The sequence below is a fragment of the Excalfactoria chinensis genome, chromosome 1, assembly GCF_039878825.1.
Source record: "Excalfactoria chinensis isolate bCotChi1 chromosome 1, bCotChi1.hap2, whole genome shotgun sequence".
In the NCBI taxonomy this organism is placed as follows: domain Eukaryota; kingdom Metazoa; phylum Chordata; class Aves; order Galliformes; family Phasianidae; genus Excalfactoria; species Excalfactoria chinensis.
Window position 1 is genome coordinate 113,083,397 of NC_092825.1, and position 23,615 is coordinate 113,107,011.

Genomic DNA, 23,615 nt, shown 5'->3' on the forward strand with positions numbered 1-23,615 from the left:
TCACCTTTGCAACAAGCACTAAAAAAGCCTAAAGATTTAGAGGCAGTAAGAGAATCTTCCAGACTTCTGATTGGCATTTAGGATTATTTTATTGCTACTTCAAGATTTTAAGTATTTAAAAATATTGTTTCATTGGAGACAAAAACATAGCTTCCTTGGGTCAGTAATCTAAACACTTAAAATGGAAGCAATCCAAGTAAAACATTAAAAAAGCAATTATTATTTTTTTTTTACTTAATTACTATTATGTAAACAAACTTTGCACTAGTGACTACTGCTAAAATGAAGCATGGTTAGACATGGTGATTAAACATTTCATGTCTCTTCACAGCTAATCTTAAGTGCTAATGAGTGAACAAAATGACAAAAAAGTTAGTTGTTGTAAAGTTTCTAGCTACACTGTAAAGCAACTCACATACTTGGCTTTTTGGTTTTGTTGGATTTGAAAACAGAGCATTGCTAGGCTGGCCACTGAAGCCCCACGCATACAGCTTTACTTGTCACACAGTGCAGGGTCATGCAGGATCTCACAGATGCTTTAGCCTCTGCCTACACACAAGGAACCCCACTGACTGCCCTCCGCACCATACAGTCCACACTTGTCTACATCAGCAGCTGCCAACCTAAGAAATCTTATTAAAAGTACAATATCAGCCCCCCCTTCACCTTGCCTCCTACAGATTAACCAAACTGAAAGAGGTTTCTTTGTTAATGGGAGAGTTCATTGCACGCTTGTTCTGAATTGTAGGCCTCTCACATGATGCGCCAGGTAATTTCACCCCGATGAGCACATGAATAACCCATTAATTCTGCAGGAATGCTTGGGACTACTGTAAGCAATGCTTCAGCCAACATAGCCAGAATTAACCTGCTGCACATCTGCTAAGTGCCCACACAGGGAAATGCAGAAGCACACTGCCACGGCCCACAAAGAGAGCCAGGAAAGAACTTCTAGTAAAAGCATGGCAAATGCCATAAAGCATTTTTCACAGTATGTTACTTTCACAAAACAAAGAAAGGGAAATGCTGCACAGTGTATCCAATACATTACTTTTTTTTTTTTTTTTTTTTTTTTTTTTATGTGTTAGACTGGGTCAGCTTCTTTAGCTGCCAGTCTTGACATTTCAGTATCTTCATTTATTTTTATACGTAATCAAAAAAACTTAATCTCAAACTGTATGAGGACAGTATTTCAAATTTTCCTCAAGCATATCATTAAACAACCCTGAAAGCAATACTATAAAAGCCACAAAAATTATATATATATATATGTTTATATATATATATATAAAACTTACAAGAATTTAAATATTTACTATGCCTCTATTGGAAATTAGCATTAGACCCCTTTTGAATTCATTTTAGCACAGATTCACCTAATGATCTAGTAGCCTTTAAAAAAAAAAAATCTTTACAGTTCTACTATGATCTGACTTGTAATTTGTAACTTACTGAGCAGTATGCATTGAAATCCCATCTTCCCTCATAATAAACAGAAAGCAAACTCGTCTACAATCCACAGTAAGAGAATGTAGCAGTACTCTTGTCAAAACACTGTTTTTCTTCATACAGATTCTGAAATAGATTTTGAGGATGCATTTGTTTATTTCTCTTCAGCATAAATTTGTTTTGTAGTGTCTTGCTTATCACTGTAACAATGGTAAGCAATGTGCCAGATCAAAGCAGGCCTACAGTTTAGAGCAGACAGGAGTTTTACACCAAAGGGTTTCTATTGCTCAAAAACATTTAATCAAATAATCCTTCTAAAATAAATGCTTGCTGTACTCTTCTTTTTCTTTCTCAAGCATTTCCTCTTTCTTTCCATGTATGACAAACTAGACTACAAGAGCCTATGTTTTGCAGAGCCCAAGACAACAGGCCCCCATCCAGCTGGTTTCCTTCATCAAGCTTCTCCTAAAACATCACATTACGAATTAGAAACACTCTCTCCCATTCTGCATTTGGTCAGAAGAATAACAGTGAAGTAGATGGCAAACTGTGATGGCTTCTACCACTTGGGCAAAAGTTTGCACAATTACCATACTGCTACCAGATTTCTCCCTTTAAATAACTTGGGCTTTTATTAACTTCACCTTGCCTGTCATGCCACTAGGCCATGGTGTTCTTGACCCAAGGGGACACAGCTTTTGGCACAATAAAAAGATAGGAGGAAAAGCAAGCAACACCTGACAGGCTTAGGAGGTTGTTGCATCTCTACAACCAATCCTAATTTCCAGCTGGGTGAAGCTCCTCAAGTCTCCAGATCTCAGATCAGGAGTGACAGGTGGTATGGCAGCCTTCAAGTCCCACCTGTTCACACTCTGATCTGCACAGAAGACATCAAAGCGCTGCAACAAGAAGACCACTGGAAAAACATACAAGACTTCACATAATTTGAAAGTCATGAAACAACACTGAGTGCCTAAGAAAGCTCAGATGATTCCATCTCTTCAGTGAAAAAGGCATTTTTTTTTTCCTGCCTGAAAGCTTTTAAAGAGGTAGCTAGCAAAGGCATACTACGTCTTGTAATGATTATTTAATTTAAAACATACTCCCAAGCTTAACACATCAAACCAAATGTCCTTCAACTTAGTCTTGCCATAATGCCAAGGCACTTAAACATGAAGAACAAATTGCATATTATGATGCTAAACAAGACCAAACATGTTTTGTGTATTAATTGCTTAACAAATCTTTGCATTTTCAGATGCATAAAATGCTTTAGTGCCTTATTTTCTAAGCTGCGCAAGCACAGGTCCAGTATCAACAAGAAATGAATCTGTCAAAAAGCAAACATTTTCTGCTTACCAAGCAGGATATACGGAGAACAATATAATGCAGTGATTTTAATTAGCTGGGAATATAAAGCTGTTACAAGACAAATTTATTTCATTAAAATTAAAACAACAACAACAAATTCAACATTCACTTAGAGGTGCTGCTACTTAAAGTAGAGATCACAGAATGCATTTAACCTCCTCTTCCCCCTGTAACGAGGAGGGCCCACAGGACCTGCAGTACAGTGGGTGGTAAGCAGCACCTTAACCTCCTGCTGAAACACCACTGAAGCCACAGTGATCCAAACAACACAGAGGGTACAGCAGCACATGGGAAAAGATTTGGTTGTATAACTAAAATTCTTTTGTTGAGATAGGCAAGGTAACAGCTTCTTACAAAAGGGTTTTAAAGGCCTTCCAGTAACAAATATGTAAGTTCTGGGTGCTGGCCAAAAATGGTACATCTAATACCAGGGTACCCATAGCAGTATACTGCTACTTAGTATAATGGCTACTTAATTTCAGCACCAGGTGGTAGAGGGTTTGCTTGCTCCATAAGTATCCCTAAACTGCTAAACAGATAAACATTTTCCTCATTACTTATTTGGTTTTGTTTTTCTTTTATCAATCTAAGCAAAATATTTTGTTACTAGAGAAGGCAATTTCTCTTTCTCAGGGTAACATCTCATACTATATCTCCCCAATCAAAGAATTTATACATGCAATTTTCAAAGAAGTTTATGAACACAGTTTATAAAATGGTATAAAAAAATCAATATAAAGCAAAAATAAAAAAATAAAAAAATTGCATGTGTGCACAGTACTCCCTTTTTCTCCTCTCCATGTAAATTACCCCACTTTCCCCATCACATATATATTTACTCTGATGTACTGTTACCCCTTCCTACCTTGTTTGAGCTAGAGCTGTATCCACAAAGAAGGGCTGTGCCAGCTTCCCTCCTCCCACAGGGGCCAGAGAACACATCAGAAACACCCAAGGACAGCCCTCCTGTCCAGATCATTAGCAGAGGTTATTCTGCCTTGAGTCATGGAAAAACTTATGCACTTGAAAGATAGAAATTAGATGCCTAAATTGGAGGCTAAAAAAAAGTTTTTAATCTTTTAGGGTGTGACTACACAGAGTTTTGGCAGATTAAAATAGCAAGAAGACAGACCCATCCTTGGCTCCAGGTCCTGTTCCTGCTAATGCCACCGTCAATGGTAGCCTGGGCACATCATCCCATGCATGCATGCACACCAGCCAAGATGCTCACATACTGTAGTGCTCAAGATATTTAAGAGCATGGGGAAACATATGCTCCATGCTCTTGTTCCCAGAAGTACTAGACGATTCGGGATATAATGAAAAACAAAATATAGGGTCCCAAAAGTGAAGCTAGGAACCCAATTTCCCCCCTTGCAGCTAAACAGGGACTCAGTGGACTGCATTTTCTTTTTTTAATGTGCTTTTGGGAAGAAAGATTACAAGATACTGTATGAATGTCAGATTGTTCCCTCCTTAGTTCAAAACAAGTCATTGTTGTGGGATGGGAAATTGCGGTTTCTCAAAAGACAAACATCCCTTTTTGCTTGTTTCATAAAACTGGCAAAAGAAAATTTAATTCAAATTAAGGAAACTCATATTGAAACAGATCCACTGGAGAAGAACAATTGATATTTATGTGCTGTTACCACTTTGTGCTCATTACAAGGTCTAATATTTTGCAAGACTCATCTTTTAAACCTTACTAAGCTTATTATTTACTATCTCCTGACAAGCATGACTTCATTTCAAGAGCTGGCATACATCCCATTGTGAAAATCTAATCTTTAACAACATATCCTAATTACATATGCACATTTAATACAAAAACAAAAGCCAAAATTCAAAGCAAAAAACAAAACAAACAAACAAAAAAAAACAACATTCATTTGACTAAACAAAGCAATTGGATTAGAGGGGCACAGAGCAAACTTAAAGCCACGTATGTCAGAGCAAAAAAAAGTCATTAAGGGGGGAAAATGGTTAAAAAAAAAAAAAAAAAAAAAAAAAAAAAGAGATTGGAAGAAAGAACAAAAAGAGAGCATACAGCCTTTACAGCTGGCCTTATCTGACCTCCCTGAACTCCTAGCTCATTTACTTCCCATCTGCCACATGATGATAACTTTACAGGGAGCGTTTAAGAACTCATCAGAAGTTCATTCAAGTCAATTGTTCTGATGGTGTTTATTTACACAAAAGAAGCACGTATTCAAGTAGGGGATCCATATGTATCTATTTCCCTGACAATGAGGGCTGATATGAAATGGGTTTGTAATGTTCCAAAGGACTGCAAAAGTCAAAAAAATGATGAGCCCAAACTTAAATGATCTCTTGACATTATAATATCTAATCATTACACTAAAGGACTCTTTTATATCTATTTACTCATTTTTATAGTTACTATAATCGGGAAGCCATTTTCTTTGTAAAAAATACAGTCTATGTCATTTAATGTTATTGAAATGCTTTGTAGTTCAAAGTATGGATTGCCTTAAAAATTTCAAAGGTTCTATAATTATATATAGAGAATATATATAGAAATAGATTATCAACTGAAAAACAAGCATTTTCAAAGGTAAGGTTTGGTTGTGTATTTATTTTATTTTACTCCCTCCCCTCACTCCCCCCTTCTATGAGTATCTGGGCAGCCACATTTGTATTCTGGTTAACCTTCTTTTCAGTTGGAAGAAAAATGTTTATTTTGTTCTGTTTTGCTTATTTGTTTTTTGAAATAACTCCATATACTGAAGTTATATTTTCATTTAATCTGCTATAAACAGAACTCACATCTCCAAACAGGAGTTTGAGCTGTGTATACAAAAATCATTCAGGACACAATATCTTACAGACTCAAGTCCTTTTCTAACTCCTTGCAGTGACATGCCCTGACAGCCACGCAGAGTGCAACACCTCACCCTGATTCAAAAAGAAACATCTCAGGAACACAGATAAAATCCCATGGTCTGACAACAGTACCAGAGCCAGTAACTAATTGTCCAGCCTGTTCAGGTTTACTCATTCATATCTCTTTAGCATTCGTTACTTCCAGTTCATAATTGAGTAGTTCATTGTGAAGGACAATGCAAAGGATGAAGGAGATAAAGTAAATAATATCAAAGTAAGTGACTGAAAAGTGTTTTATCAATCAAAAGAGAGAAATTAAATAAATAATCAGTGAGTTCCATTTAAACTAACTTTGAAAACTTTTAAGGAACTGAAATTACCCCTAACTTTCCACAACAAATTTCATCTTTTATTCATCTACTCAATACTGTACACTACACACAGTCTATTTTTGCAAGAAACTGATTTTTTGCCTTGCACCAAATACAATGGTTTTCAAAAGACTTCAGAGTGGCTGAGCTTGAAAGGTCATTTAAAACAACCAGCATTTCTCTTAGAGATACAGATAGCAAGTACTCCTTCATTAGCTTTGCCACGAATCTCAAGTTGTCTTCAAGCCAACATAGTTAAGAGAACAGCAAATACATTACTTAAAAGGAAAAAAATAAAATAAACGCTAAGGAAACATGCTAATTGAGAACATGAAAGTCTCATGATTACATACACAACTGTGTACTTTCTTTAGCTGCTAAGGATAGCTTCATAACTCACACAGGCATTCAAATGTGCTATGCTAGTAATGTAGTTTGCTGAAGCAGACATTTAAAACAATGTTTTAAGGCTGTAAGTAAAAATCATGTTAAAAAAACAAAAAAGTATTTTTTTGCTCATGTAGAATGCTGTCTTACAGCTAAGTCTCTTTATTTTTCTGATCATAAATGGCACTCTTTCCTTCAAAGGTTCAGAATGACACTTCTATGGAAATTTCTTACATGCAGTGATTATGATTCCAGGCCGAACCTCTCTCAAATCCACACACAGAGCATGACAAATTGTTAACACTACACTGTGCTCTTGGACTCAATTATCAGAGCTCCAGAAATAGGCTTTTGACCACAGACTGCATTAAACAGCTAAGATCCATCCATAAGGTTTAAAACATACAATGAAATAAAGGCTAAAGTAATGAAAAAATGCATTTGATTTAAAAGTCCAATACCCAGCAATGGAGTTACTGACCACAGATATTTTCAAGAGGACTTAGGGGACACAACACTCAACACTGTACTAAAAGACATAAAGAGAAATTTAAGAAACAATAAGCCTCCACATTCGAGGTTAAACTAAAGGTAAGACCGCAACACTTGAAAAACGGCAATAAACACCTTTCTGAAAAGCAGTAATGACCACTTCATCACAGTGCAATTACAGAAGGCTTTAGAAACAAGTAGAAGCAGACGACAAAAATAAAAAACACCCTAACCGGTTTTCTTGCTTAAGATTGAACTGGCACTAGTAAAACAAAGCCTACCAAAAAGATTGCTACCTGGAGAAAGGGAGACAGTGATCGTGGTTCTGTCTGTGAGGATAAAGGCATAGTAAACAAGTCAGCTAAAAGCGCTGTATGTTCAATGTGTTCTTTTGTTGTTGATGGTTTTTGTTATGTTTTGTTTTTAAGTATTTAGTTCTACAATTCATTCACACTTAAATTAGGCAAAGATAATAATAATTTTTTGTTTGATTGCTTTTAAAAAATTTACACAAGCAGGACAAGCGTATATCCACAGCAGTCAACTGTATTCAGCCTAAGTCGGCTTTTCTGAGAAAAAAACTTCCACATCAATTTCAACAGAACCCTCCACCACAATTTCTTGACAAGCTAAAAGAAAACAAGGACGTGAACGGCACTGAGCCTTGAGAATCTTACAAAATCCAGTCAAAATATCAGCTATGCAGAAGCACCCAGCAAAACTACAGTGCAATTAATGAAGAAGGCATACATCAGCCATGAATGTCAATGAGGGGAATTCAGTTACAAAGATTTTAATTATTAAAATGGAATTTTATTAGGGCACTAGGTTTAACTTCCCCACTATAATAAATAATGCCAGTGGGCCTTCAACAAACACACCTGCTCAAGACTTCAGGTTCACATCTCACCAAAAAAGACTTAACACCGTTGGCATCCCTGGGAATAGTTTCAGTGTTGATTCAGAGGAACAAAATGCCCTAAAGTCAATTAGTCAGCATAGAAATGTCCCACCTATATTTACCTGGCCTCATTGTGCAGAGGAATATTTTCTTCACCTTCCTACTGACATGAAGATTATCAGGAGAGAAGGGAAAATGAAGGGAGGCCAGGGAAATAGGGTATACTTAAAATGGGTCAGTTATATATTGGCAACTGGTGAAACTGGCCAAACTAAAAATAAATTCTACAACGTAACTGTCTTTGTTAAACCGTAAACTACTATAAGGCCAACAATCATCCTCTGTTAGAGCTAGGAGTCTTTTAGAGAGGACCTAGGCTCTATGGCTGGACATCCTTCACTATGCCCATCCTGCGTCATAGAGGAGAGCCAAGGAAGAGGTTCCAGCAGCATCATTGCTCATACACACTTTTAGTTCCTATACCAACACTCCTACAGATCATATTCACCAATACACACAGCATGATTTTGTCTCACCAGAGGTACTAATCCAAGGTACTGGGCACGAACCAGTCAGCACCACCCAGCAGGAAGAAAGACCTGAATCTTCTCCTTCACCCTCCTCCCCTTACAGACAGCACATATTCCAATGTTTTCCATCTTGGTTTTATGAGATGAAAATACGGGGTCCCTATGTGTTAAGAGTCCAGATATCAGTAGAGCCCAAGTAGTGGAATATCCACAGCATTAATAATCTGGAATTCAGCATTAGCAAGAGGAAGACTTTGTTCCATTCAAAACAATGAACGTCTGAAGCTGATGAGAGACTTAAACCATTTATTTTAAAAAGGGCACTTGAACCTTTAATTTAAAGGCTCACATTAACTCTCCTAAAGTTGTTTGTTTGTTTTGTTCTCCCCCTCTCTTCTTCACAATATAAGAGGTATTATGTAAAAATGCAGCACTTTGTATCCTACTGCATTAAAATAATACACTTAGGTTGAATATAGCTTAATTACAGCTTAATTCTAGTACACTCATATATTAATTAACAGTTTACTTGGAAATTCCTACCATATGGCACTGTAGCAGATGTTCATCATGTAAGGCCAAACACTTTGAAATTACTGTTCTAGACACTTCATCTGAGGTACCAAGTGCCCTAAATTTCTACCTAAAAAAAAAAAAAAAAAAAAAAAAAAATCCGATAAACAGGAAATGCCAGATACCTTACATGTTCACACCCACTGCTTTTTCTCAAAGATGACATTATTTGGCAGATAAGTAGAACAAAAAAGGCTGGATATCCAAAATTCCAGTGTTTGAAAATGACTTGATATAGACATTGCTTAATTCCTTCTACACTAAAAGAGATTCCTTGCACTGGAAAACTTATGGGAAAAAATATCTTTGTTCACCAGACATGTCCTAATTCCCACATATGGTGAAGAAGGAATGCATATATGAACAATGTTCATCTTGAGCATCAGAGATTGATGTATCTGTGTCTTTCAGTGCTTCATCCCTCACTTGCAGGAACATCATTGAAAACAACAGATGCTTGCTTCAGGACAGTCAACTATTTTAAATCTAAGAATGAGTGTCCTGTTAGACCACAAGGAGAAATTAAATACTCCACATAGTTCTGCAAGGAGATCTGCACGTAAGTTGCTTTCCTCTGTATTTTGACTATAACATAAGCCTAGTATTAGTCCTCTTGATTTTTTTCTTCTTGAAAAAAATACTACTGATCTCTCTCTCTGTAGTTTAAAATAATAACAATGATAAAGTAGATGCATTTGGAAAGCTGAAAGATAAGAATGAAGAAAACGTGTTTCTCACCATTCCATGATAGAGACCTTTCAGAACTGCAATTTTTCAGTAAGATACTTGGGAATCCTTATTCAAGAGCATTTGCCTTGATAACTGTTCAGCTTCTAAGCTGAAAGTTCAAAGGTTTCATGAAACAAATTATTTAAGTAATAAGTGTGAGACTGGTACGCTTTCATTTTATTTGGATCTGGAAATCTAAAGGTATCTTGCTATGGGTAACTGTTTGCTACAGAAGATCAACAGTATGGTTATCCTATAATTTAATTACAAAATACTGACCTCTTGAAAAAGAACAGCAACCACATAGAATAGGAGTCTAAGGAGTTACGTTCCTCTTTCTCCAAGTTGCATACCTCTGAATTCTAGCCCACCCACAAAGAAAACAGCCTCGTGCTATTCCTTTGGAAATCAGTAACAAATACTACTATTTGGCCTGAAGAAATGCAGTACAACCAAACGCTGCAGTAACTTACTGAGATTAAATGGTTAGCTGCCCTTCTGAGGATCAGTCAGGAAGGCCAGACCATTTGCCTGTTGGGTTACAGAAAATAAAAATTCCTCTTTTATAATTATTGGAGCACTAGAAGACAACTACTTGCAACAATTCTAAAAATACATATGTATATATTTCAAAACTCTCATCTGACAAATCATCTGGTTTATATCACTGCCTTACAAAATTCTTGACAATCATTAACAAATTGCTTGCTTTAATACAACAGCATGCAAATGAATCTGTAAGATCAGGATATAGAACTTCAATGAACTTTTGAAAAAAACAAAACAAAACAAAACAAAACAAAAAAAACACCACAACACTTGAGAAAACATATTGTGAGGCCATATTTAAACTAACAGATGTTTCAGAAACAGAACAATATGTTCAAACAAAATAAAGGTGTAAAAGGGCAGTGTCGAAAGAGCTTCCCAGCTCGCACATTAATTTTGGCAATGAATGAGATCACCTCATCTAGAAAGGCTCACTCCCAAAAAGATCATTAGTTTAGAAATGAAAGTTCATTTTATGCTTAAAATTTGACTGTGTGAATTATTTGCAGAGTGGCTGCTTATGTAACATTGCCTTTGCTATGGCAACACCAGGACTGTCAGGCATTGTTACACAGGAGTTTCAGTTTTATTTTCTGGTGATAAATGATGGTAGGAGAGGTTTCCTAATCATGAATATGCTCTAAAATATATCACCATGATGGATGTGATGGCCACTGAGGCTATTAAAATTCCTAACGTCATAAGGGCAAGAAAAAAAGTAAGAGATCCACAGAGAAAAATAAACAAGTGTAAGAGAGAGATCTTTCAGTGTTGCTTTCACTGCAGTTTTAAAACAAGAGTCCTTAAAACTGAAGTTTGGAACAGCACAGTTCGACTCACGATAGGGACAACCAGTCTTCACACAAACCCCCCTCTCCTTCTTTCAGCAAGGCTCCAAAATCCTCTTAGTGAAATTTTTATTTTTGTGAATTGAGTAACTACCTTTAAATTAGCAAGTTCAGGATTTCATCATAATTAAGCTCTAACTATGGTACCACTTCATCTTTTTCTACAGCTTTTTCACAGATTTTCTTGCTAGGCATTACAATAAAACTCGTAGCTATATTTAATAGCATCACTTCAGAGCTCATGGAGAACTGTACGTGCCCTCTGTTACTGCAGAACTTTGGTTTGCTTTTCTTGGGAGGAAAAAAAAACATGCTGTTTTAATGCTGACAAAATGTTGAACACCTGATCTATTCCACATACGGTGATACACAATGACTCTTCAAGTTGATGATTCTTCTGCAGCTCATCAGTCATCTGCCACAACCCTCACAATGAACTAAAGTTTTAGAAAGCATGTATTTTTCATATTATTAGATTTCAAGCTTCTGTTTCCCTAAGACCATTTAGCAATGTACATATATCATAATACATTTGTTAAGGGTGCCCTCAAAAGTAACAGTAGGCAAGAAGTACAAAAAAAGTACCTTTAACTCAACATAGCAAAGAAAACTGAAGAGGATAAAATAGAAAGCTCAAAATGAAGGCAAGTAACATACATGTAAATGCACCTCCTCTCTACCATGAGGGAGACGCTCATAGATCTCTGAGGCAGCACAGTCAATCCTACACTTCAGAAAAAGCTTTCTCCCAAACTCTATCCACAATAATTTTCTTTAGCAAAAGCCAAGGCAAAAATGAACTTCTCAAGTAGGTCTGATAGTAACTCTGGATATAGTGGTCATTCTTATTGCTTATGAAGTCTAAATCCCAAGGTAAGGTGCCTCCAGTGATGAGCAGGCTAATAGTTTAGAGACTTCAGCACAATCTGGATATTGCCACAGAAGTCCTAGGGCAATGCACATGCAGAAACAAGAGTAAAAGGGTCCCCAGAGCAAGATTTTAATTATTATTAAGTGTTAGAGCCTTGGTTTCAGAGCATTTCCACAAACCTTTGCATTTTCTTGAAGTACAAACAGTTCCCATTACATCTACTGGCACACAGTTGTCAGCAGCCCCTGATGACTTTGTGCAAATGTACTGCTGAAAATGGGAATGTTCTTAAATCCATGTAACATTAACTTATCCAAAGGAGGAACTTTCACAGTCTTTGCTAGAGCATTCACATCAGCCTCTCTCTTCCAGTAGTCCTTCTAAATATTTACATCTTTCTAAGTGCTGGTACAGTACACCTCATGTAGGTAAAAAGACCACATTCTTTAGCTTTAAAAGCCTTTAGAGCAACACCATGCCTCAAATTTCAGCTTCTTCAATATAACTACCATTACAGCAGTTCAAGCTGTATGAGCTCAGTACAAGCTCTATAAGCTGTCATTTAGCTCCCAAAAATATGTATATATTTAAGCTTTTTTTTAGATAAGGTGATTTCAATTTTTTCCAGGTGGATTGCCTTTTTGAACATAGTTGCTACTGCAAAAATGGTGCTGAATTAAAACTAGATTATTGTTAAAAGCAGCACACCCTTATCAAACTACAGCCATTAGAAATAACCTGGAATAAAAAAAGGAAAATTACAAGACCCAGTTAAAAACCTCCTGGTGGCTGGAAAGTAATTGAGCGCCTTGTCTTTGAGTTTGCTCAGAGCCTTAGCAATCTAAAAGCACATCTGACAAGCTCCCTTCACAACTCAGTGAAAGCCATGACGTTCGATGGTGCCCGCCCATGCAACATGCCAACGTCTTGCCACGCTGGAGTGGAATCCACATATGTCCTCAAAAGGAGAGGCAGAGGAGTTGATTGACACAGTTTCAGCTCACTGATCCATGCAGGGCCTTTAAAATTAGTACTAAATATATGAAAAGTGAAATAATGCACAGTTTGAATCAATTTAAATATTCGTCTTATCCTGCACATCCAATATGCCATCCTGTGGGAGAGATGAGCTAATCCATCTGCTCTTTTCCCAGCTCTGTGACAGTCAATTCAGTGTCAGTGAGTTCACCTCAAAACAGACAAGAACTCCTCTGATGACAGGGGCTCCCTTTGTTTTCCCATTTTCAATTGCAAAGCTTTAATTGGTTAACATCACCTGGTTCACACACTAGGATCCACAACATCTTACTGTACACATTTTCACACAGCAAACTATAGACAGTGGTTTACTCAAGTGCATAACCAGTTTCATGTTTATATCCACCTATGAGCAGTGTTAGAGCCCAAGGAGCACTAAGGGCTTCCGAGACCTACTGTGAATGTTAAGAAATTAAAAACTGAGAGCACACTGGGGAAGCTGCATTAATTTGGTGAACACCCACTGCCTTGAGCCCTGTCCCCATCCAGCCATCTGGCCAAGAGTCGGCACTTTTATGTAACGCTTCAGGGCTGGAATATTTTCCTTGTCTTCATTTTTCACATCCTTAAAGCTAGGCCCAATGCTTTATCACTGCTCTGAACAAAATGCTACTGATGTCATGGCTCTTTTGCCTAAATAAAGAATTCCAGATTGGGAATTTATTGCAAACGTTCAGGTCATACCAGCAAGACCATCACAGAAACACTGAGAGCAATAAAATCCAAAGTGTTTCATTTCCCCTTGCTTTCAGATAACTGTAAACAATGTTAAACAGTAGGATTTGCCTTTTGCAGGAAAGATTGTGCTTTGAACATTGAAATCTGTTTTGAAGAACACTCTACAGAACTGCTTTTAGCAGGCATATTACATAACGGGGCACTTATTTAAAGAAAGAGGTTAAAACCAAGTTCAGCATTTGTAATTCTGTAAAATAACCCCAGTAACTCAGCCTAATATTCACTCATCTTGGAGCTGAAGGTAATTTCTGCAGACCAGAATTAAGTGCCATTAATGCAGAGACCACTAATGCACTCACCCTGAAGTTCTCATGAGAAAGATGTGTTCATTCACATTTTGGGCATTTACCTCTAAATGACAAATACAAATAAGCTATTTTTGAGACTTTCCGGACCATGTTTCTCAAAGGTTATGTGCTTAAAACAGTTGAAGAACCTCTTTTCTCCTGGATTTCAGCATCCACATTCAAACAGTAAGTCAGGAAAACAAAGTTGCTGCAGCCCTTCCCCACTGCTGTCCTCCCCCCAGCTTTGCCAGGCAGAGTGACCTGCACACTGTTGCCTGTCCTACTCATTTCTACCTCTGAAACTACCTGGGGTGTGTGGGTGGATTCCCTCACACAGCTCTCGCCAGAGGCAACTGAGTTACCTCTGTGCACATCATTCGACATAAAGTGTCATTGGCTCCTCAGAATACAAAACAAAGAAGTGGAAGCTTGAAGCAACATAGGTTTGTTTGCTCAGTAAAAAATGGAAGTAGTTCTGAGAAACAAACAAGCATTTGCACCAAAATAAACAGTCTGAACGTTTAAAAGTGAGCTTCATAATCCAGACAGTAGGTGTGATTGCAGTAACATTTTTCCCCCACTTTTTCCCAGTAGAGTCCACCTAATTCTTTTCCAATCAGACCTACAGCCCCGTGTGTCATTTCCAGGCTTCTGACTCTGAACCTCCCTCCAGCTGCACTATTTTCAATATTGGATTTCATGTAGTCAGCCTGTTGGTTTTAAATAACCAATTCTATATTGAAGCAATATAGACACAGAGCGCGGCATGTGCCTCACCTGTCACTTACAAGAACTATTTGATGTATTACAATTTTGAAGTGTTTGAAAAACACAATCACTGAAAGTCATTATTCGTTGGTGTTTTTGCATTTTCAGTACATGAGGGAGGGATCTCAGAGGCTGCTTTGAAAAAAACCTCAACACAATCTGTTTTAGAAGTAAAAAAATGTTGCAAGCCAAATGACTTCAATGAAACATTCCGGAGTTGAAAGGGGCTTGCATTTAGCGCTGCTCATCTGCAGCTCCTTCAAGTTGCTAGTTGTGTTTGCTGGCTCCTTTAAATACAAAGTATCACGACATTCAGCTTTTAAAATTCTATGGATTGCAAAAAAACTATGTACATTACTGACCATAATTATAACTCGGCAGCTATAAACGCCAGCATGGAGAGCATATGCTATATGCCTGAAATTTTAAGGATGACGGAACTGTCACATTAGGAGCATGCAAAACGCTATAAGGAACTCCCACAATGTAGCAGTTGTTCGAAAGTTGTACCCATCCGGTCATTCTATCTTTATAAAAAGATACATAATATCAGAGGGTGATTTATTCAAAACACAGCTGCAGATTAAGTTAAAGGTAAAAAGGGAGAAATATATATATATCTATCTTTTAAAATCGGAGCTTTAAAGCCAAGCCAGCATATGAAGAATAAGAGAGAAGCCTTTCCAGAAAGTCCAAGTTTTATTCTCAATAGACTTTATACGGGGGTAAGAGAGGAGGTGACAGGTGAGGGAACGGGAGCAGACAGAGGAGCCGAGCAAATAAATGCCAGCCCAACAAATGGCCGTGCATCGCACCCAGCTTAACGCCATCGGCGCGTCCCTCCGTGCCAACCCAGGGGCTGCGCACTGCGGGCACGTGGGATGCTCGCAGGCTGGGGCGAGGCTCGAGCCGGGGGCTGCTAAAGTGGCGGGGGCCGCTCCCCGAATGCAGACTGCTGGCTGCCTCCAGGAAGGCAAGGGGGTGCCCTCCCCACGGGTCCAACTTTTATTTCGAGAATCTGCCGAGAACAGCCTCCCGCACCCCATGCCCGAAGCCCCCTGGGTACGGCCCCCTCTCGCCCCTCCGGCGCTGCCGGCAGCTCCCATCCCCGCGCCCCGGGGCTGCCCGGGGTCCCTTCAGACGGTGAGGACCCGACAGCCGTTCCCCTCCTCTCCCAACCCCTGCCCAAAACCACGGGGGGAGTCGGCTGGGAGCACCTGCGGGGATGGGGACTGGGGGGACACGGGGCGCGCCGCTCACCTTTCATCCAGTCGACGACCTGGCTCGGCGACCACTTACTGACGGGCTCCATAATGAGGGCCATGGGGGCTCGGCGGCGCGGGGCTCGGGCGGCCGCCGCTCTCCGGGTGAGGGGCGAGGCTGTGCGCAGCGTCGGGAGCGTTCTACCCTCAGCCGGGGCCGCTCCTCTACCCGAAAGAGGCAAAATCCCCGCTAAAGCCCCGCTTGCCTCCGCTCCGTTCCGCTCGCTCGCCGCCTCTGTTCCTCTCTAGGGATTTCAGTTCATGTTGCCGGCTCGGCGGCAAGGGGGAGGAGGAGGAGGAGGAGGAGGAGGAGGAAAAAGGAGGGGGAGGAGGCGGTGGCACGCTCCGACGCCTCCCGCCCCCGCGGCCCCGCGGGCGGCTCCCGGCCCCGGCGAAGGCTCTGGTGCCTGGCAGCGGATCGGGGAGCGGCGGGGTTGAGGCTGGGTCCGCCGGGTCTCCGCGGCAGCGGTTCCTGTGCGCGGGGTCTCTTTCTTCTGGCGGAAATGACGAGGTGGCTCCCGTCACCCGAAAATATCTCCCAGAGCGATGGGAAGCGGCACCCGAAGGCCGCCCGGGGCGGGGGGAGGTTGGGATGAGTCGCTAGGTGCGGGGGGATGAGCACCTGCTGCTGCCCGGCTGGGGGCACCGCGCCGGGGGGGGCGAACGGGGAGAGCAGCCGAAGGATCGCGCTGCTGTTCGGTTGGGTTCTCTGTGCTTTTTTTTTTCTTTCTTCCTTTAAAAAAGCATCTCTGCGTGGGTGGTAAAGGTTGGTTTTTTTCCTTCCTTCCTCTCTCTCTCTCTCTCTCTTTTTTTTTTTCTTTCCCTCCGAGCAAAGCTAGGTTGTTAAATGCCGATGATAGATGGCTGTTTTATACCTAACGCTTACATAGAGCCCCGAGAGGATAGGGAAAGGAGAGGGTGTTACTTCACTGCCTCGCCCAGAGGGAGAGGTGATGGGGCAAAGCGGCTGGAGGACCAGCGGCAGACTCGGGGTAGGATTTAGGCGGTCTCAGCCAGGAGGGCTCATGCTGGCCACCGAGTTTCACCACTGAGGTGTGGTGGCTGCCCCCCACGCTGCTTCATCCGGAAGGATCAAAGCTTGGTCAGTGCTTCCCCAAAGGGATAATTCCTACAGACCCTGTGTCATCGCTTTTGGCTGTAGGAATCCCTCACAGTGCTAAAGGATTCCTCCTAGGATGGCCGTGAGCGCTTCTCCATCACCTTTTCTAGTAGCCTCTTTCCTCCCAGTGCTTCAGGACAAGCATAAATACCACTGAAGGGTGTTTTCCTGCTTCTGAGTTGGCCAGTGCAGATTTTTGCCTACATCCGCATTCCCCCTGCTTCTCCTGCCAAGGCTGAGGCAACGGCCATCAAGATGTTCCCTCTGATGACTGCAGAATGCCAGCTGCTGACTCTGATATTTAATATCTATACATGAGGAAAAAAGAGGATTCCCTCCACCCTGAAGCAGCCGTGATAAAAGGCATCCCTTTGCATAGCAAGGGGACACTAGCTCTCTTGTTTCATTATGCGGGACTGAAATTCTGTCAATGAGTGCTAAGAAGGCACTCAAAGGATCCAAAACCTTTCTCCCTAAAGACCTAGGCTGTCTAGATTCCTTCAAATTTGGCCCTAGCCATGTGTCTTGTGTCACATTCCTGACACAGCAGTCTGTTTCTAACGAGTTTTCATTACCTAAAGCCACCGGAACAATAAACTTTACTTGCAAATTAAGGCTGACTCTTTGCCTTATGAAAGATTTGAAAGGTACACAGGTCCTTGCATACTGGGTTATTGTTGTTGAAAGAACGTGTCATAATTTTAATTAGAAACTGGTATTTTGAAAGGTTTGGAAGTGAATACCTGAGATCAGACTGAAACCTGGCATATAATTTATAACACCATTGTGTGAGTCTCTTTGTGTTGAGAAGTTCTTTATGGATGAGGAGAGGGGAAGTAAGCTCTCAGAAAATATGTACTAAGCCCTATAGTTCCTCATTACAGAATGTGCTATGATCCCTATAGCTTGCTAGCATAATCTGGAGCTAGAGTCAGGTTCTCAGTATAGCATCTGTGACCCAGTACTGTACCAGTGTGCAGTACCTATCACTTTGAAGCCCCTTTGCAGTAGTTCTAGCAAATTATGGAATTATAAAAGGGAGCTTACTCCCCCACTACAGTAAATGGAAGATGCACTGACCCTGAGTTCTAATTACATTTTTGTTCTTCTCATTGATCGTAGCAATTTCACAACTACTGGGGTAAATCCTGCATTTACTTGGGCAAATATTCTTGTTTTGGTTGGCTTAGACATGGCTCAGTATGAGTGATGATAAAATCATCCAGTCATTGTATTTAATTTGATGACCTATTACTATTCCATAGTCAGGACATGTGCTACATAGAAGTATTTTTTTTTTTTTTTTAATATAATTTGCTCTAAATTTATTGCTGCCTGATTTTATTACTGTTCTCTCTTTCTAGGCTAAGAAGTCCAAAGGAGAGCTGAATGACTTTTCATACTGACCTGCTTAAACTGAAGCATCTCAGCCAAAGTGTCTTAACCAAAGTTTTTCAGCTGTTTTCATCTTTTAGTTTAGTGGCCCCATCTTGCAGTCACACCTGCATGAGTCAGGACTTTTATGTACAGCATATGGGGCAGGCTTCTGCACAGATGCTGAACTGCAGAATTATGTCCTAACTCATCTTTTATGATTACTCCAGTCTGCATAATGCAGTAAAAATGACTGTGGTGTATTGGTTTGTGTGGGGTTTTTTTGTTTGTTTTGTCTTTTTTTTAAAATCTAAATATACATGTCTTTATTAGGAAACTCTTAATGTATTATGTAGCAAATGTAAAAGCAAATGCACAGTGAAGCTCAATATTCAAGGAAAAATTATAGAATCATGGATTGGCTTGAGTTGAAAGGGAGCTTAAAGCCCATTTAGCCCCAACCCCTGCTGCCATGGGCAGGGCTGCCCCCCACCAGCCCAGGCTGCCCATGGCCCCATCCAACTTGGCCTTGAGCACCTCCAGGGATGGGGCACAACAGCTTCTCTGGGCAGTTGCACTAGGGCCTCACCTCAGTCTGAATAAAGATTTTCCTCCTGATACCTAACCTAAATCTCCTCTCTGTTAGTTTAAATCTATTCCCCCTTGTCTTATCACTATCAGACCATGTAAAAAGTCAGTCTCCCTCATGTTTGTAAGTTCTCCTCAAGTACTGGAAGGCCTCAATGAAGTCACCCTGGAGCTTTCTCTTCTTTAAGCTAAACAAGGCCACTTCCCTCAGCCTTTGTTCATGGGAGAGGTGCTCCTGACCTTTGATCATTTTTGTGGTACAAAGTTCATAATTCAAGTACAAACCTGAATCTAGCAGTATATGCTACATATATCTGCTTCGATATCATTTCTCCAAATGTTCATGGGCACAAATGGACAGTCCCAGTGGGTAGGTTTGGGTACACATGCCTCCTGGATCACATCAGCTTGAAAGATCAAACATAGACTTTTTGTAATAGCACACAGTCAAAAACACAACTCTCTAGAGTTTGAGTGGCAATCAGCTGCTATGACAATACAGATTGTAAATAATATCTGTTAATGCTTCAAATATATCCAGTAATTCTCCTTTTCATGCCTATTTGGTAAATAGAACAGCTCCCAAAGTAGAACACTGCTCAGCCTAAATAAAGGTAGAAGAACTAAGTCCAGGCTCTGACACTAGCATAATGAGTGGGCATTTGTTTTATTTGTGTGAAGACAGATTCTGTAGTGGCTACAAGGGATGGATTCAAGCATAATTGTGGTTTCCCCTGAAATGTCATGGATTTTCTGCTAGGGTCTCTAGAAAGCATTCGAGATGCTCAGCAATGACAAGCTGAAATCCTGCCCTGAAGTTAAGGAAAGGAATTCATTTTTTAAAAGATTTTATTTCTGGTGCTGCATATAAAAACAAATACTTCTATACAAGTGGCAGGAAACTAACAGTAATTAAAAAAACATGTATTGCAACAAACAAGCAAACAGAGAAAAGTAACATTTTCTTCAAGTTACAGAAACTTGTTTGTGTTTTGATATCAAGTTCCTGATTTTTACAAGGCACACTTGTATTTCTTGAGAGTAGGAAGTTGCTCCAGTCCTTGAATAAAGGCAGTGGGTTTGTTCTGTGCCTGGTAGGACTGCCATCCATCCTCTTTCCCAGAGTCTTCTGTCTTCAGAGTGGTGTTTGAGCTGACCCCTAGCAAGGGGGAGGTTTGGTTTTCTCAGCAGCGCAGCTGCCCTTCAACAAGTGGCAATGATGAAAAAGAGAGAGGAATAAAAAACAGCTTTGGTGCCAGGGGCTGCAGATAAGATGAGGAAGAAGAAGGAGAAAGTCCAGGTACAAAATGTTTGAAAGCTTCTGAAGCAGGAAGAGGGCATATGCAGGGCAAACCAGGAAATTTTAGAGAAATAAAAAGATTCAGATGAAGCTGGAGGCCCGGACCAATTCAGAGGTCCAAGAGTGAGACCTGGAGGACAGTGCAGCTCTGGGATCTGTTAAGTGTGAAGAGACCGTGGGGTCCTGGGTGAGATGGAGAGGTCCAGCATGTTTGGGGTGAATCCTGTAGGAAGAAATACATCACTGCCTGAGGGCAAGACCTGGTCCAGGGGCTGAGGATGCAGGAAGCTCAGTGAAACCTCCTAGCAAACTGTTTGTGAAGGGATGCTGGAGGAGCATGGGAGTGTGAAGACAGTGAATGCCCTGTCTCCACACCACTCCCAGCTGTAGGCTCTGGCCTAGGACTGCATCTCACAGTAATGCAGGATCTAGGACAAGAGGTAATGGCCTCTAGTTGCACCAAGGAAGGTTCAGGTTGTATATTAGGAAAATCTTCCTTGAAAGAATGGTGAGGCAGTGTCACAGGCTGCTCAGGGAGATGATGGAGTCACCATCCCTGTAGGTGTTCAAGTACTGTGTGGATGTGGCACTGAGGGACACAGTTAGTGGGCATGGTGATGATGGGCCAACAGTTGGACTAGATGATTTCAGTGATCTTTTCCAATTTTAATGATTTTATTGTTCTATGATTCTATCTGCTTCTGACTGGAACTTTCCACTGGACTCCAGCCTTGCACAGGGGGTGAAGAGGCCAAAAAGACAACAGCACTAACATAACTTCAGGCCCACATTTAGATCTCTCTGTTTCCTCAGTTCTCTTCATTTATATCCTTCAACCTGCTTGAAACCACAGGTGAATAGTATTTCAAAGGCGAATATCATGCCTGTAAATTATATGCCTTACATACCTGGTGGTTTAATTTGACATAAAGATTGGAGTGGAGGTGTTGTGCAATTGACATTGTTTTTGTGTAATCTGAAATACAAATCACAATTCCCTAAAGATGTTTAATAATTGCAAGCATTCAGAATTCAATTAAGGCTATTAGGAGATTAGAAAATAGATTAAAGGTGGCTAAAGGGTAAAAATTCAAGGACTTCAAACACGATTTTAATACAAAGAATGCTAAAAAATGAATAGTCTGAGAATTTCTCCAGGAATTTCCTATCATTTTAATTAGAATTCACCATAAAGAACAAACAAACAAACCAACAAAAACCCCTTCTGCACACAATTTGGGTCCTACTGTTTTTCTCAAGCAGTGGACTCAAGTAATTGCTTGCTGATTATTACTTCCTTCCCCAGGCATATGGAAATGTACAAAGACATAATAGATTTCTAAGATTAGGAAAGACCACCCTGATCATCTGGACTCTTCCTCTTAAATTAATGCTTGCTGAAAAGTTCTATCCAGTATTTCCTGTGGTGAGGTGAATTATCTCTTCTTTAACCATATCTCCTCTTTGTACCAAATTGTACTTGTTTTTCATGTCCTCCAATATGCAGTAAAATGTCTGGTTCGCTCAGTGAATGGCTGAAAAGAATGGAAATTTAGGTCAACAAATTTTGTATTTCTGTCTGCACCACATGGTTGCTTCCAACTGAGGTGAGCACATCACTGAACATGTTTAACGCCAGGGCTTAGGGGACAGGACTTTGAGGATTAGTCAGGCTGTGTCTAGCTATACCAAGAAAAGAATCACTAGTCTCGAGCTCACTAGCCTATCCTAGTATACTAGTATGAGGCATTTGCAGAGATAAGGGAAGGATTTGGAAATCCCACAGTCCCACATCCTCTTTTGCCTTTGCTCTTTGTCCCTGAACAAAGGACTAGGCTCTGGGGCAACTTTGTGGCAGAATTATAGAATCATAAGTACACTGAAGTTGGAAAGACCACTAAAATCTGGTCTAACAAGCAGCCTATGCTTGCAACTGCTCTAAACGATTTCCCTCAGTGCCAGGTCTACATGTTTTTTGAACACCTGCAGGGACAGTGTTTCTACCACTTATCTGGGCAGCCTGTTCCAATGCCTATACCTCGCTACTTTCTGAAAATAAACGTTTTTTAATACTCTACCTAATTCTCCCCTGGCACAATTTGACGCCATTTCCTCTCATTCTATCAACTGACACCTGGGAGAAGAGGCTAAACTCCATGTTAGTACAATCTCTTTTCAGGAGCTGTAGAGAGCAATGAGACCTCCCCTGAGCCTCCTCTTCTCCAGCCTGAATAATCCCAGTTCCCTCCACCCTTCCTCATAAGACTTTTGCTCCAGACCTTTCAATTCCACTGTCTCTGGACGCACTCCATGGCCTTTACGTATTTTTTGCAGTGAGAGGCCCAAAGCTGATTACAGTATTCAAGGTACAGTCTCACCGATGCTGACTACAAAGAAGCTACAGGCTTGTAGTGGGGGGCAATAGATATGACCCATGCTGTTGGGGGTCTTTTCATGAACCTTTTCAAGGAGAGGTGGAAGGAAACTGCTGGCTTGAAATAAAAGTTTGGAGAATTCTCTAGTTCTTCATGAAAGTAGACATGCATAGGTGTTAAGTGGGGTTCCTTCTTTCTTTAGGCACAAGTTCGAGGAGGATGCTTGCTCATGCAGCTGCTTTGCTAGGCTACATTTGCAGCACTGCTCTGAGGGAAACCTGAGGGAAGCTTGCTTCTGTGCTAAAATTGTTAGGAAAGATTATAAAAGCAAACAGCTACTAATTACTAACATCAGGTTCCTACTCATTATTAACATCACAAATGTAAAATGGCTGCCAACAAGAATCAGCTCTGAAATTTCATTGGGAAAAAACATAGCATTTTGTTCCTGGTTATAAATGTTATTTTGCTACCATTGGCCTGGTTGGCAACTTGGCTAAGCACAATGAGTGTTTCCCCTTGAGGTGTGTGTTTTTAGTGATGAATTTGTCTTAGGGAAAAAATGATAAATATCTGACAATTTTCTCAGCAATTCTGAAAATAAAACAACATTCTAGAATTGCCTAAGAATGCAGTCAACTAAATTGTGCACTATAATACAAAATAAAAAGAATAATGATATGGTAATATAAAAAGGGCAAAACCATAATGAGAAGGGACATTTGTCAGTATACTCAGAAAAGCACAGTCTGTCTCCCTGGTAATTTGGTGGAGAACAGAAAGTATTACATGCTGTATTACAAGTATTACATTATATTTCTGACTTCAGGAAGCATTACCATATGTCTTG

The 23,615-nt window shown here is 40.3% G+C and overlaps 1 protein-coding gene across 6 annotated transcripts in view; it reads right to left on the minus strand.

Moving 5' to 3' along the window:
• CNKSR2 (connector enhancer of kinase suppressor of Ras 2) overlaps positions 1-16,300 on the minus strand; it is a 209,885-nt gene extending 193,585 nt beyond the window's left edge. For 4 of the 6 annotated variants that reach the window (XM_072328334.1, XM_072328325.1, XM_072328363.1 and 1 more), the window contains exon 1: positions 16,007-16,282. In XM_072328334.1, the coding sequence (XP_072184435.1) occupies positions 16,007-16,070 (64 nt within the window). In that variant the 5' untranslated portion in view covers positions 16,071-16,282. Of the gene's footprint in view, positions 1-16,006 lie in introns of all 6 variants that reach the window. The other 2 variants (XM_072328345.1, XM_072328372.1) reach the window with 1 other exon arrangement.
• Positions 16,301-23,615: the final 7,315 nt, after the last annotated feature.